Raw genomic sequence first — 13,401 nt, forward strand, 5'->3', positions numbered from 1 at the left:
TCCTATCATTGCTATGCAGACGACACACAACTAATCTTCTCCTTTTCCCCTTCTGATGACCAGGTGGCGAATCGCATCTCTGCATGTCTGGCAGACATATCAGTGTGGATGACGGATCACCACCTCAAGCTGAACCTCGGCAAGACGGAGCTGCTCTTCCTCCCGGGGAAGGACTGCCCGTTCCATGATCTCGCCATCACGGTTGACAACTCCATTGTGTCCTCCTCCCAGAGCGCTAAGAACCTTGGCATGATCCTGGACAACACCCTGTCGTTCTCAACCAACATCAAGGCGGTGGCCCGTTCCTGTAGGTTCATGCTCTACAACATCCGCAGAGTACGACCCTGCCTCACACAGGAAGCGGCGCAGGTCCTAATCCAGGCACTTGTCATCTCCCGTCTGGATTACTGCAACTCGTTGTTGGCTGGGCTCCCTGCCTGTGCCATTAAACCCCTTCAACTCATCCAGAACGCCGCAGCCCGTCTGGTGTTCAACCTTCCCAAGTTCTCTCACGTCACCCCGCTCCTCCGTTCTCTCCACTGGCTTCCAGTTGAAGCTCGCATCCGCTACAAGACCATGGTGCTTGCCTACGGAGCTGTGAGGGGAACGGCACCTCAGTACCTCCAGGCTCTGATCAGGCCCTACACCCAAACAAGGGCACTGCGTTCATCCACCTCTGGCCTGCTCACCTCCCTACCACTGAGGAAGTACAGCTCCCGCTCAGCCCAGTCAAAACTGTTCGCTGCTCTGCCCCCCCAATGGTGGAACAAACTCCCTCACGACGCCAGGACAGCGGAGTCAATCACCACCTTCCGGAGACACCTGAAACCCCACCTCTTTAAGGAATACCTAGGATAGGATAAGTAATCCCTCTCACCCCCCCCCTTTAAGATTTAGATGCACTATTGTAAAGTGACTGTTCCACTGGATGTCATAAGGTGAATGCACCAATTTGTAAGTCGCTCTGGATAAGAGCGTCTGCTAAATGACTTAAATGTAAAAAATGTAATCCTCTGAAAACAAATATGAGAAAATATTCTGGGGATGAGCATGCACATCTTCAATATGTTCCTTTTTAGTGCATTTAACTATATGGTCGCAAGTTAAAAACCTTGTGTGGCAAGTTGATGCAATTTCAAATCTGGAAGTTTAAAACTATCCTCAGATTTAGGGAGATGTAAAACTTTTCAACTTACTCTATGAGTTTTATTTGCCCATATGAGGTCTGTTATGGCCGAGTATACTTTTTTAAGAATGTCTTTGGTGGAGTAGCTAGTACTACCAAAAAAAATAAAACTTTGGGAGCTATTCCATTCTGAAGAAGTTTATTCTACCGGTAAGATTTATGGGAAGATTATTCCCATATTTAGTTAGATCTGCTTTCATGTTGTTGAGTAATGGGATAATGTTATCTTTATATATTTGTCGTTTGTTGTTATATTAAATTAAGTATTTCATATTTTTTGTGGTTCACTTAAAACTTCTTATGGATGGGGGCAGTATTGAGTAGCTTGGATGAATAAGGTGCCCAAAGTAAACTGTCTGCTACTCAGGCCCATTTGCTAATATATGCATATTGTTAGATTTGGATAGAAAACACGCTGAAGTTTCTAAAACTGTTTGAATGATGTCTGTGCGTATAACAGAACTCATATGGCAGGAAAAAACCTGAGAAAAAAATCCAACCAGGAAGTGGGAAATCTGAAGTTTGTAGTTTTTCATGTTTGATGCTTCTACTGTGAAGGAAGGAGTAATGAGAGCTGAATGAGTCAGAGGTCTACCAGAGTGGCATGAGCTGATCACGCGCGTTCACGTGAGAGTGAGCTTGCATTCCATTGCATTTCTACAGACAAAGGAATTCTCCGGTTGGAACATTATTGAAGATTTATGATAAAAACATCCCAAAGATTGATTCTATACTTCGTTTGACATGTTTCTACGAACTGTAATATGACTTTTCGTCTGAACTTTCGCCTGGACCTGCCCGCGCGTCGTGAGTTTGGATTGTGTACTAAAAAGGAGGTATTTGGACATAAATGATTGACTTTATCAAACAAATCAAACATTTATTGTGGAACTGGGATTCCTGGGAGTGCATTCGGATGAAGATCATCAAAGGTAAGTGAATATTTATCATGCTATTTCTGACTTCTGTTGACTCTACAACATGGCGGATATCTGTATGGCTCGTTTTGTTGTCTGAGCGCTGTACTCAGATTATTGCATGGTGTGCTTTTTCGGTTAAGCTTAATTGATGTGTCTCTCTGCAAAATCCCTGGATGTTTTGGAACTACTGAACATAACGCGCCAATGTAAACTCAGATATTTGTATATAAATATGAACTTTATCGAACAAAACATACATGTATTGTGTAACATGAAGTCATATGAGTGTCATCTGATGAAAATCATCAAAGTTTAGTGATTCATTTAATCTCTATTTCTGCTAATTGTGACTCCTCTCTTTGGCTGGAAAAATGGCTGTGTTTTTCTGTGACTAGGTGCAGACCTGACATAATCGTTTGGTGTGCTTTCGTCGTAAAGCCATTTTGAAATCGGGCACTGTGGTGGGATTAACAACAAGTTTATCTTTAAAATGGTGTAAAATACTTCTCTGTTTGAGGAATTTTAATTATGAGATTTCTGTTGTTTTGAATTTGGCACCCTGTACTTTCAATGGCTGTTGTCATATCGATCCCGTTAGCGAGATCTAAGCCATAAGAAGTTTTAAAGGATTTCTGTAGATCATGAGTTATTCTTTGTATGCTGTCAAATCCTCCCACATGTTTCTAGTTTGACAAGCTGTTTTCAACATCTGATATTTTTTATTTGGTTGTCATATTGGCAGGTTTGCTAGCAACAAACTATTTAGCTAGCTTCTAGCCTAGTGCCGTTGTTGAGTATCCTGACGAGAAGGCTAACTTTTCTAGCTAGGCCAGGCAAAATCGGGCATCATCAGCTCATTGTTATGGATGTATCCAAATGAATGCCAATAGAAAATAGCTAAACAAACGCAAATGCAGCTACTTTGCTGTTATTCTGACTGCAGAGGTTGTGACCATGTTAGCCGTAGCTAGATGGCTCTCTAGCAAACAAGGGACATAAAGAATGAACGAGCATAGCAACGGAACATAAAGTACCAATGACTGGGTCGTGTCCATAAATATCAAACCAATCGAACGAACGACTGAGTCATGTCTCTAGAAACCAAAAGATGACTAAGTATCTTATATACTAAGTAATCTTATATAAATGAACATTTCAACAAAATAATGTTATTTCTACCTGTAAATGTGTGCTTTAGAGTATTGTTTTCTTTGGCAATTGTGGTATAAACGAGATAAAGGCTTCCATTCTGTACATTACCTTGGAAAAATGAACTCTGCTGTCTCGTCCATTATTTCCAAGGTAATGTACAGAACATCACTGTTTATCCCTTACTTAACCTGTAGTTGTCTTCAAGATTAAAAAATCATATTCCTACTTAAGTTCTGAAATTGTATTTTCTTCTTTAACTTGTAAAAATGTTTAGGGCTTTTTCTAAGATAGGAATTTATTTATATTTTTCTTGAATTAAAATGTTGAACTCAGCTTATCATTCCCCTGATGTACCCCTTAAAAGCATCCCAAATTATGTCGGGGTTCGGCTTTACTCTGTCCTCTATGTCTGCATTTGTAATGGTAAAGGCCTTTATTTTTTTCATTTAAGTATTTAATACATTTCGGGTCTTGAAGATGCACTCTGTTCATTCTCCATATTCTGCCATTATGTGCGTTTCTGTTTTTGCACATGGGTGGAACATTCCAGACCCGGAGGGCCAAAGGTGTGCAGGCTTTAGTTCCGGACGTGCACTAAAATGTCTGATTCAACTAATAGCAATTGATCTTCAGGGGGAAACGGAAATATGTCACAGCAGACTTATTCTGATATACTGTATATTATTCTTAAGGTGTCTTTCATACATTCTCTGTCTCTTTTACATTGTACAAATGTCAGTACCACTAAAAAATGTACTCGTGAGGATGAACTAGAAGGGATTCATATGTCTACTAATGTATTTTATTCTCTCAGCAGTGTGTTACAATGAGTCAAGTTTTGCATTGTCACACATAGCAATTGTGTCCAATAGCGTATGACACAAAAGGCTCTCTCTCCTCCTATGAAAAGCGGCCTGCTCGCTCCCCATTCTCGTCTCCGGTACAAGGACGTTTTGGAACTTAATAGCCTCACAAAGCATCACAGCTGGCCTCCATGGCAACCAATTCCACGGTTCTGTTTCTGCAGTCTCTCTATCGCCATGGCGACCGCAGGCGGACAGAAGTCAGTAATTTATCAATGCATTCATTCCTAGTACAGCCTCGGTGCTGCTGTGCATCTACTTAATCGCACAGCACAGCAGAGATTAATGACACAACGCCTGCCAATCACAGCTATGTTTCTGTTCTGTTCATTAGTTTGGCTGTAAACATGTTGCCTCCCATACTAATTAGTGGATTAATCCATTCACGTGTTTGTCCAACACGTCTACCGGTTGAGAGAGGAATTAACCGAATGGCTCCTCCTAATGCCCGGCTTACTGGAATATAGAACATCCATTCAGATGAACTGGTATCATTTACACTGTAGATCAGATCAAGGATGGCCAATCCTTCTCCCGGAGAGATAATTTTTACGGTACCTCGGGGTGTTACAGTAGGGATGGAGCAAAAGCCTTCACACCCAGTAGCTCTCCAGGAGGACTTAGAGTATATTCTATAGCACCCATTTCAACCAGTAAACACTCATCTACTCATTCAATGGTTTTTCTTTATTTTTATAATTTTTTTATAATATCATTTTTTTATTTTTTATATTTGAGATTCTTCACAGTAGCCACCCTTTGCCTTGTTGACAGCTTTGCACACTCTTGGCATTCTCTCAACCAGCTTGACCTGGAATACTTTTCCAACAGTCTTGAAGGAGTTCTCACATATGATGAGATCCAGACAAGTCACCCATGACACATAATATAATAATAATAATAATAATAATATAATAATAATAATATATGCCATTTAGCAGACGCTTTTATCCAAAGCGACTTACAGTCATGTGGGCATACATTCTACGTATGGGTGGTCCCGGGAATCGAACCCACTACCCTGGCGTTACAAGCGCCATGCTCTACCAACTGAGCTACAGAAGGACCCATATAACTTCTCCTACAGTATCACACACTACTTCAATTATCACAAGAATAGAAGTTTAACAAGTAACAGCCAGGTCGACACAGGTAGAGGTAGAGGTAGATCAGGTAGAGGTCATTCTGGGGTAAATTATTTCATAAATCCATTATGAGCTTGCTCTTTATTTAACTCCTACAGTCGTGGCCAAAAGTTTTGAGAATGACACAAATATACATTTTCACAAAGTCTGCTGCCTCAGTTTGTATGATGGCAATTTGCATATACTCCAGAATGTTATGAAGAGTGATCAGATGAATTGCAATTAATTGCAAAGTCCCTCTTTGCCATGCAAATGAACTGAATCCCCAAAAAACATTTCCATTGCATTTCAGCCCTGCCACAAAGGGACCAGCTGACATGTCAGTGATTCTCTCGTTAACCACTTGCTCCTACCTGCCACGCAGGCGTCCCATCTAGAGCTCTGGAAATGCAAATGCGCTACGCTAAATGCTAATAGTATTAGTTAAAACTCAAACGTTCATTAAAATACACATGCAGGGTACTGAATTAAAGCTACACTCTTTGTGAATCCAGGCAACAAGTCAGATTTTTAAAATACTTTTCGGCGAAAGCATGAGAAGCTATTATCTGATAGCATGTAACACCACAAAAGACCCGCAGGGGACATAAACAAAATAATTAGCATATTCGGCGCTACACAAACCGCACAATAAAATATAAAACATTCATTAGCTTTGACCATCTTCTTTGTTGGCACTCCTAGATGTCCCATAATCACTATTGGGTCTTTTTTTCGATTAAATCGGTCCATATATAGCCTAAATATCGTTCTATGTAGACTGTATGATAAACGAAAAAAAGAGCGTTTCGTAACGTCATTTTTTAAAATTCAAAAAGTCAACGATAAACTTTCACAAAACACTTCGAAATACTTTTGTAATGCAACTTTAGGTATTAGTACACGTTAATAAGCGATAAAATTCATCAGGAGGCGATGTAACTTCTACAGGTGTCGTCTGGAAAAAAACATGGCCGAGAGAGCTCGACCAAAACATCCGGTCGGAGAACGGAGGGAAGGAGTTCCCTTGAACCGGTTAGACCAAGAATCAATTGTGAATCAAATGACAAGACTCTAGACAACGTGTGGTAGCTGTAGGCGCTGAAACCTCGGTCTCATGTAATTCGGTTCAATTTGAACAATTCCTGGAAGTAAGCGCAAGGATATTTATTTCAATTTTCAGTGATCAGGTTTTCCTGCGCTATTCAATGAAACTCACGCTCTGTTAAAGTCACAGCCGTGATTTAACCAGTTTTAGAAACGTCAGAGTGTTTGCTATCCACACATACTAATCATATGCATATACTATATTCCTGGCATGAGTAGCAGGGCACTGAAATGTTGCGTGATTTTTAACAGAATGTTCGAAAAAGTAGAGGGTCGACTTAACAGGTTAACACAGGTGTGAGTGTTGACGAGGACAAGGCTGGAGATCACTCTGTCATGCTGATTGAGTTCGAATAACAGACTGGAAGCTTCAAAAGGTGGGTGGTGCTTGGAATCATTGTTCTTCCTCTGTCAACCATGGTTACCTGCAAGGAAACATGTGCCATCATCATTGCTTTGCTCAAAAAGGGCTTCACAGGCAAGGATATTGCTGCCAGTAAGATTGCACCTTAATCAAACATTTATCGGATCATCAAGAACTTCAAGGAGAGCGGTTCAATTGTTGTGAAGAAGGCTTCAGGGCGCCAAAGAAAGTTCAGCAAGCACCAGGACCGTCTCCTAAAGTTGATTCATGTGTGGGTTGAAAATTAGCCGGCTGGCTAAAACCGGCACTTTTACTGAAACGTTGATTAATGTGCACTGTCCCTGTAAAAATAAAATAAACTAAACTAAACTAAACTAAATAAACTAATCGGGGCACCACCAGTACAGAGCTTGCTCAGGAATGGAAGGTGTGAGTGCATTTGCATGCACAGTGAGGCAAAGACTTGGGTGGCCTGGTGTCAAGAAGGGCAGCAAAGAAGCCACTTCTCTCCAGGAAAAACATCAGGGACAGACTGATATTCTGCAAAAGGTACAGGGATTGGACTGCTGAAGACTGGGGTAAAGTCATTTTCTCTGATGAATCCCCATTCCGATTGTTTGGGGCATCCGGAAAAAAGCTTGTCCGGAAAAGACAAGGTGAGCGCTACCATCAGTCCTGTGTCATGCCAACAGTAGAGCATCCTGAGACCATTCATGTGTGGGGTTGCTTCTCAGCCAAGGGAGTGGGCTCACTCACAATTTTGCCTAAGAACACAGCCATGAATAAAGAATGGTACCAACACATCCTCCGAGAGCAACTTCTCCCAGCCATCCAGGAACAGTTTTGGTGATGAACAATGCCTTTTCCAGCATGATGGAGCACCTTTACATAAGTGGCCATAAGTGGCTAAGGGAACAAAACATTGATATTTTGGGTCCATGACCAGGAAACTCCCCAGATCTTAATCCCATTGAGAACTTGTGGTCAATCCTCAAGAGGCGGGTGGACAAACAAAACCCCACAAATTCTGACAAACTCCAAGCATTGGTTATGCAAGAATGGGCTGCCATCAGTCAGGATGTGGCCCAGAAGTTAATTGACAGCATGCCAGGGCGGATTGCAGAGGTCTTGAAAAAGAAGGGTCAACACTGCAAATATTGACTCTTTGCATCAACTTCATGTAATTGTCAATAAAAGCGTTGGACACTTATGAAATGCTTGTAATTATACTTCAGTATTCCATAGTAACATCTGATAAAAATATCTAAAGACACTGAAGCAGCAAACTTTGTGGAAATTAAAATGTGTCATTCTTTTGGCCACGACTGTACATACAGTATAAACAACACATCCCAAAGCAGAAAGGGGCTACATTGCTGTTATTGGACAAAATGCTAAACTCAAGTAAGCAAAAAAACACTCACCAGATCCTACATGTTACCAAACACTCACTAGATCCTACATGTTACCAAACACTCACCAGATCCTACATGTTACCAAACACTCACCGGATCCTACATGTTACCAAACACTCACCGGATCCTACATGTTACCAAACACTCACCGGATCCTACATGTTACCAAACACTCACCGGATCCTACATGTTACCAAACACTCACCAGATCCTACATGTTACCAAACACTCACCAGATCCTACATGTTACCAAACACTCACCAGATCCTACATCATACCAAACACTCACCAGATCCTACATGTTACCAAACACTCACTAGATCCTACATGTTACCAAACACTCACTAGATCCTACATCATACCAAACACTCACCAGATCCTACATCATACCAAACACTCACCAGATCCTACATGTTACCAAACACTCACCGGATCCTACATGTTACCAAATGAGGCAGAACATTCCTAAACATTACACCTGACAGAGAAATATACTGTGACAGAATAAAGATGAATCACTTCCGTCTCCTCATCCCTTAGATCAGTGGTCACCAACCTTTTTTGAGTCGAGATCACTTCCTCAGTTAAAATGCAAGCTTAGATCAACCATTCAAAAAGGAATAACACATAAATCTATGCAACATGAACCTATTAAAAAAGTACAGTACCAATGAGGTTTGTTCAGTAGGCTACAGGCACAAAACATTCTCACCGCATATTGGCTTTGCTTGAATTGCCCTGCCAATGCTTTGTCGTTTTTCTCAGACCATTTAAAAATATATTCTTCAACATGTGAGGTAGGATATATGATCACATTGGTATTAGCTGTTGTATTATTTGTAACACACAGCTGAGTGAGTATAAATGTAAATCATTCGCTTTTATTTTATTTTACTGGTCTGATGGAGAATGCCTGCATCTGATGGTCAGTCTCAGCAGAGGGAGAGGGCAGCAGACTGAAGTTTCACCTCTCAACGTCCCTCAGCTCTCCCTTGCCTCCGCTGACACTGACCCAAAAGGGACACCATCTTCCAGCTGATGGCGAAACTCAATTCGCATGACATTATTTCTGCCTCATGCACAAATTCATGTTGTTACTCCTATGACCGGAGAAAGTGAAATATTCCTTGATATTAAAAAAAGATCCAAGCGGCTAATGGTAAGAACGCAAGCCTATCGACACCCTTTCCTACTCATTTCAGCTGCAGTGCTGGTTGTAGCGCAAGTGGAAGTAGGGAGAACACACAGTTTATGGATTATAAAAAAGTGGAATAGAAAGTGGATAGTGCTCAGTAAAAACACGAACTCACTCATAAAAAAGCTGATTTTTCTGTATTCATTGACAGTCGCCCTCTATTCTTGGTTTTCACATTTTTTAAATCTCTCAGTATAAATTTAGATGTAGATGTCGTTTCCGCCTACTACGTTACTACAGACATGGTAATGTGAGCCATCCGATTGGCTAGCGGTAGGCATATAGTGCACTTGATTTGCTCCCCCCGGACCTGCCGGGAAGGCAGAGTTTCTACCTTTAGACATTTGAAATGGTTCAAAAAATGTGTTTTTTTTTACCTTTATTTAACTAGGCAAGTCAGTTAAGAACCAATTCTTATTTTCAATGACGGCCTAGGAACAGTGCTGCCTTGTTCAGGGGCAGAACTACAGATTTTTACCTTGTCAGCTCAGGGATTTGATCTTGCAACCTTTCAGTTCCAAGTCCAACACTCTAACGACTAGGCTACCTGACACCCAAAATGGCGCGCAGGGCAGCTGAATCGGGTGCACTTACCGCTAACAGCGCGTGATGAATAAGAAAACTAACTCTAGGATACGCACCAACGATGGATGATATCAACGACAAGGATTTCCCCAAACATGGCAACCCAAAGTTGCCATAACCGCCCAGCAGAATCAGATCATCAACAGTGGCAGGCCGTGTAATGGATGGAATGCGTGTAAGAAGGGACCCACAGCATTTAACACACAGAGGGGTGTGAAGTGCACACCTGTTTTCATTTTGGTTCATTCCAGCGGGCCTTTCTCAAAGCTGGATATGACCATAAACGATGAATGGCCTGCCATGTTGTGGGTGTGCACTGCATGACGATTGTTTGAAGGTTTGGGATTTACAGAGTTCCATGTTATGCAGGTGACGCAACCATAATGGTATATCACATCAATTTACACAGGAATGTATTGCGCCACAAATCTTAGCCTTCCAGTCCATTCGAACTACATATATGTATTGGTAAAGTAGGTGAACAGATCAGTCAAATTTCTCACTGGAAAGGTGAGTGACTGTCAAAATGGTCAAATCAGACCAATCAGTGACTGTCAAAATGGTCAAATCAGACCAATCAGTGACTGTCAAAATGGTCAAATCAGACCAATCACGGTGGTGGTGCAATCACACTTTCCACGTGGACAATGGCACAGCTTACTCATCCTCTCTCTCCTTAGTATCATTTGTAAAGGACAATCAATTTCACAGAGAGCCTCCAGATTTTCACTAGAGCAGCTTATGAGTGTCTAGACCTCATCTCAGCATGACCCTGGTTGGGGGTTGGTGTCCAGGTGGGCTGGGGAAGGTCTGGGGAGAATATCGGGTGTCCAACCATATGTCCACTATCATGGACTATCAGCTGGAAGTACGTAGATCCAAGGCAGATCAGACACGGGATCATCTAGTGTGCATTACCAGTGCGCACACACACACACACAAACGCACACACACACACACACACAATCCCCACTGGGCAAAAACTGGATGAAACCACGTCATTCCAACAACAAAAAATGAATGTGAAATTCAATGTTTTTTTTCACCCAACGTTTAACCTAAATCCAATGACATTGTGAAATTTGTTTATGATTTTACATTGGATTCATGTTAGTTGACAACTCAACCAAATGTAAACTAAAAACTAGACGTTGAACTGACGTCCCATTGGGGGACACACACCGTCAAGGCTGCCAACTGCAGCCAAACATCCTGGCCTTGCCAACACCAACAGGTTGTTGACGGAGATGCCTTTTAATCAATCAATTAATCAGGAAATACTTTTTTGAAAACAGAATAACTGTTGCATGACATTAATTAAAGACACGACAGTCCCTTTATAAGACCAAGAGGTCTTCCTGTGAGCCATATCAGTACCTTCAGATTCATCCAAAAGCCTGTTGACTAATGGTGCATTCAAAACGTAGCGCCAGCCAACCAAACATCCCCTCCCACAGCATGTAAGGTCTCTTTCATATGCTAATGTCGGTATAGCTCTTTGTTCAGTGCTATCTCTTGTAGAAAGGCCCTTTCATTTTTGCAGCACATGTGGAAGGAAGATCTGACCGGCCTCTCTTTCACAGACTGACTGATGCACACACAGGCTGGTGTGTTTGCTTGTTTCAGTAGTGATAACAGAACAAGCATGCACGAGCACACACACACACACACACACAAGCGCTGCTCACATGCACACACAGACTCACACACAGACCCACACACAGACTCAAACACACTCTTAGGAGTATTGGAGACATAGAATATGCCCGCCCCCCGTGGGGGCTTACGCTGCACCTCATTGTTGGGTCTGTCTTTGTGTGCTCTTTTAGCTTCAGAGCTCCTTACAGAATGTGCCATGAACACTGGGAGACAGCAGTGATGTCACCCCTCACATTTCAATTGAAATTCAAGGCATGCCAGTTAGAATCACTATATCCAATCAGAAACAACAGTCTACTGATCAGCTACTTAACAATAGTTGTTGTGACACATGCAGCTCAGGGTTTAGAGAGTAGAGAATGCCCCTGATCAGAGAAAGGGCAGGTATGCCAAAAGCAAATACTTTTAAGATCTCCTACACACTTACAGCTGAGGGCATCATTTCTGTAAGGACAATTAAAAAACATAGATATCCTACATGTAAATGGATACCTTTTCATGCCTATATAAGTGGGTTATAGGACTGTTATTAACACTCATTAAAAATAAAAACAAATGGATCACACTGTCAAATCCCCAAGCTGACAAGGTACAAATCTGTCGTTCTGGCCCCTGAACAGGCTGTTAACCCACGGTTCCTGGGCCGTAATTGAAAATAAGAATTTGTTCTTATCTAGTTAAATAAAGGTATAAAAAAGTAGATATTGTTGGCTACTACTGTGATGGATTCATAAACACTTTCAGACGGTCCCTTAATATATTTGAATGAGAGCACGAGGATGATCTGATCAGCATTATTTTCAGAATAAACGCAGCAGCTAGTGCGCTATACAAAACATTTTATATAACTTAACCTTTTTAGCACGACAAGTAGTGGCAAGGAGTGGAATGATAGCTAAACAGACGGGTACACTGACTAGGGTGACAACACAATGAGGATACCTGCATAATCAATAAACCCAAACACCAGATGAAACTTTATACTTCATCCTATGTCTTCTAAAAAAAACTGCGAAATGAGAATTGAACAGTTATCAACTGATATAACCCCAAAATACATAATAAAAGTACCCTCACTCACCATCTATCCCTATGGTTAGTGCACCATAGATGACCAAGGCGAAAGCAAATGAATGAAACCTAGTAGATCGCAATAAATCCATATTCGTGATAGAAAATCATCCTGCTCGCTCCGTGTGAAGCATGTTGGTAGGCTCTCTCTCTGATGTGCTGCCTGTGCTTGTTGTGAACTCAAGTGCCACTATTCCTGAGCTCCACTCACCAATCACTTGATGCGCCCTTGTCCCCTGACGCACCAATGGGCTCTCTCTGCGGTCAGCTCTTCAGATGATCCTCAATCAAACGTGAACGCTATAAAAAGGCCGCTAGGGAAGCGGATTGCTGGTGTTTGTTCATTATAGCACCAGTAGCTGAAGTGAGATGGTCTGTCAGTGTTGAAATACTGTAATATAAATGTAAGTGGATGGGAAGGAGGAAACGGTGCATATTTCATACATAATGAGAATGCCTCTTTCAGGCTCCAGCACCGCACTGAATAGCCCAATCATGAGGGAAGATGTAGCCTAGAATCCACTTCCACTGCTGCTCTTTCAGGCTTCTCTTATCGCCAACTGAGAGCCTGAACACTGTAGACCTAATTCAAAAAAGTACAGATGTTGCATACAACACACACAACTCAATCAAACACAAATAGAGTACCAGTAAATGCAATTTCATTTACATGATTTTGTGCAACATTTGTTCCACTGGTTAACATTTGAATTGGACAACAGAAGGCCAAACGTAGCAAAAATCAAATGATTTTCGCCAA

At 41.6% G+C, this 13,401-nt stretch overlaps 1 protein-coding gene across 1 annotated transcript in view; it reads right to left on the reverse strand.

Annotated features, from left to right (window-relative positions):
• crb1 (crumbs cell polarity complex component 1) overlaps nt 1–12,784 on the reverse strand; it is an 86,286-nt gene extending 73,502 nt beyond the window's left edge. The window contains exon 1 of the mRNA XM_046300102.1: nt 12,652–12,784. Coding sequence (XP_046156058.1) covers nt 12,652–12,733 — 82 coding nt within the window. The 5' untranslated portion in view covers nt 12,734–12,784. The remainder of the gene's footprint in view (nt 1–12,651) is intronic.
• Between the last annotated feature and the right edge of the window lie 617 nt (nt 12,785–13,401).

Source organism: Oncorhynchus gorbuscha, linkage group LG15 (assembly GCF_021184085.1).
Source record: "Oncorhynchus gorbuscha isolate QuinsamMale2020 ecotype Even-year linkage group LG15, OgorEven_v1.0, whole genome shotgun sequence".
NCBI lineage: Eukaryota > Metazoa > Chordata > Actinopteri > Salmoniformes > Salmonidae > Oncorhynchus > Oncorhynchus gorbuscha.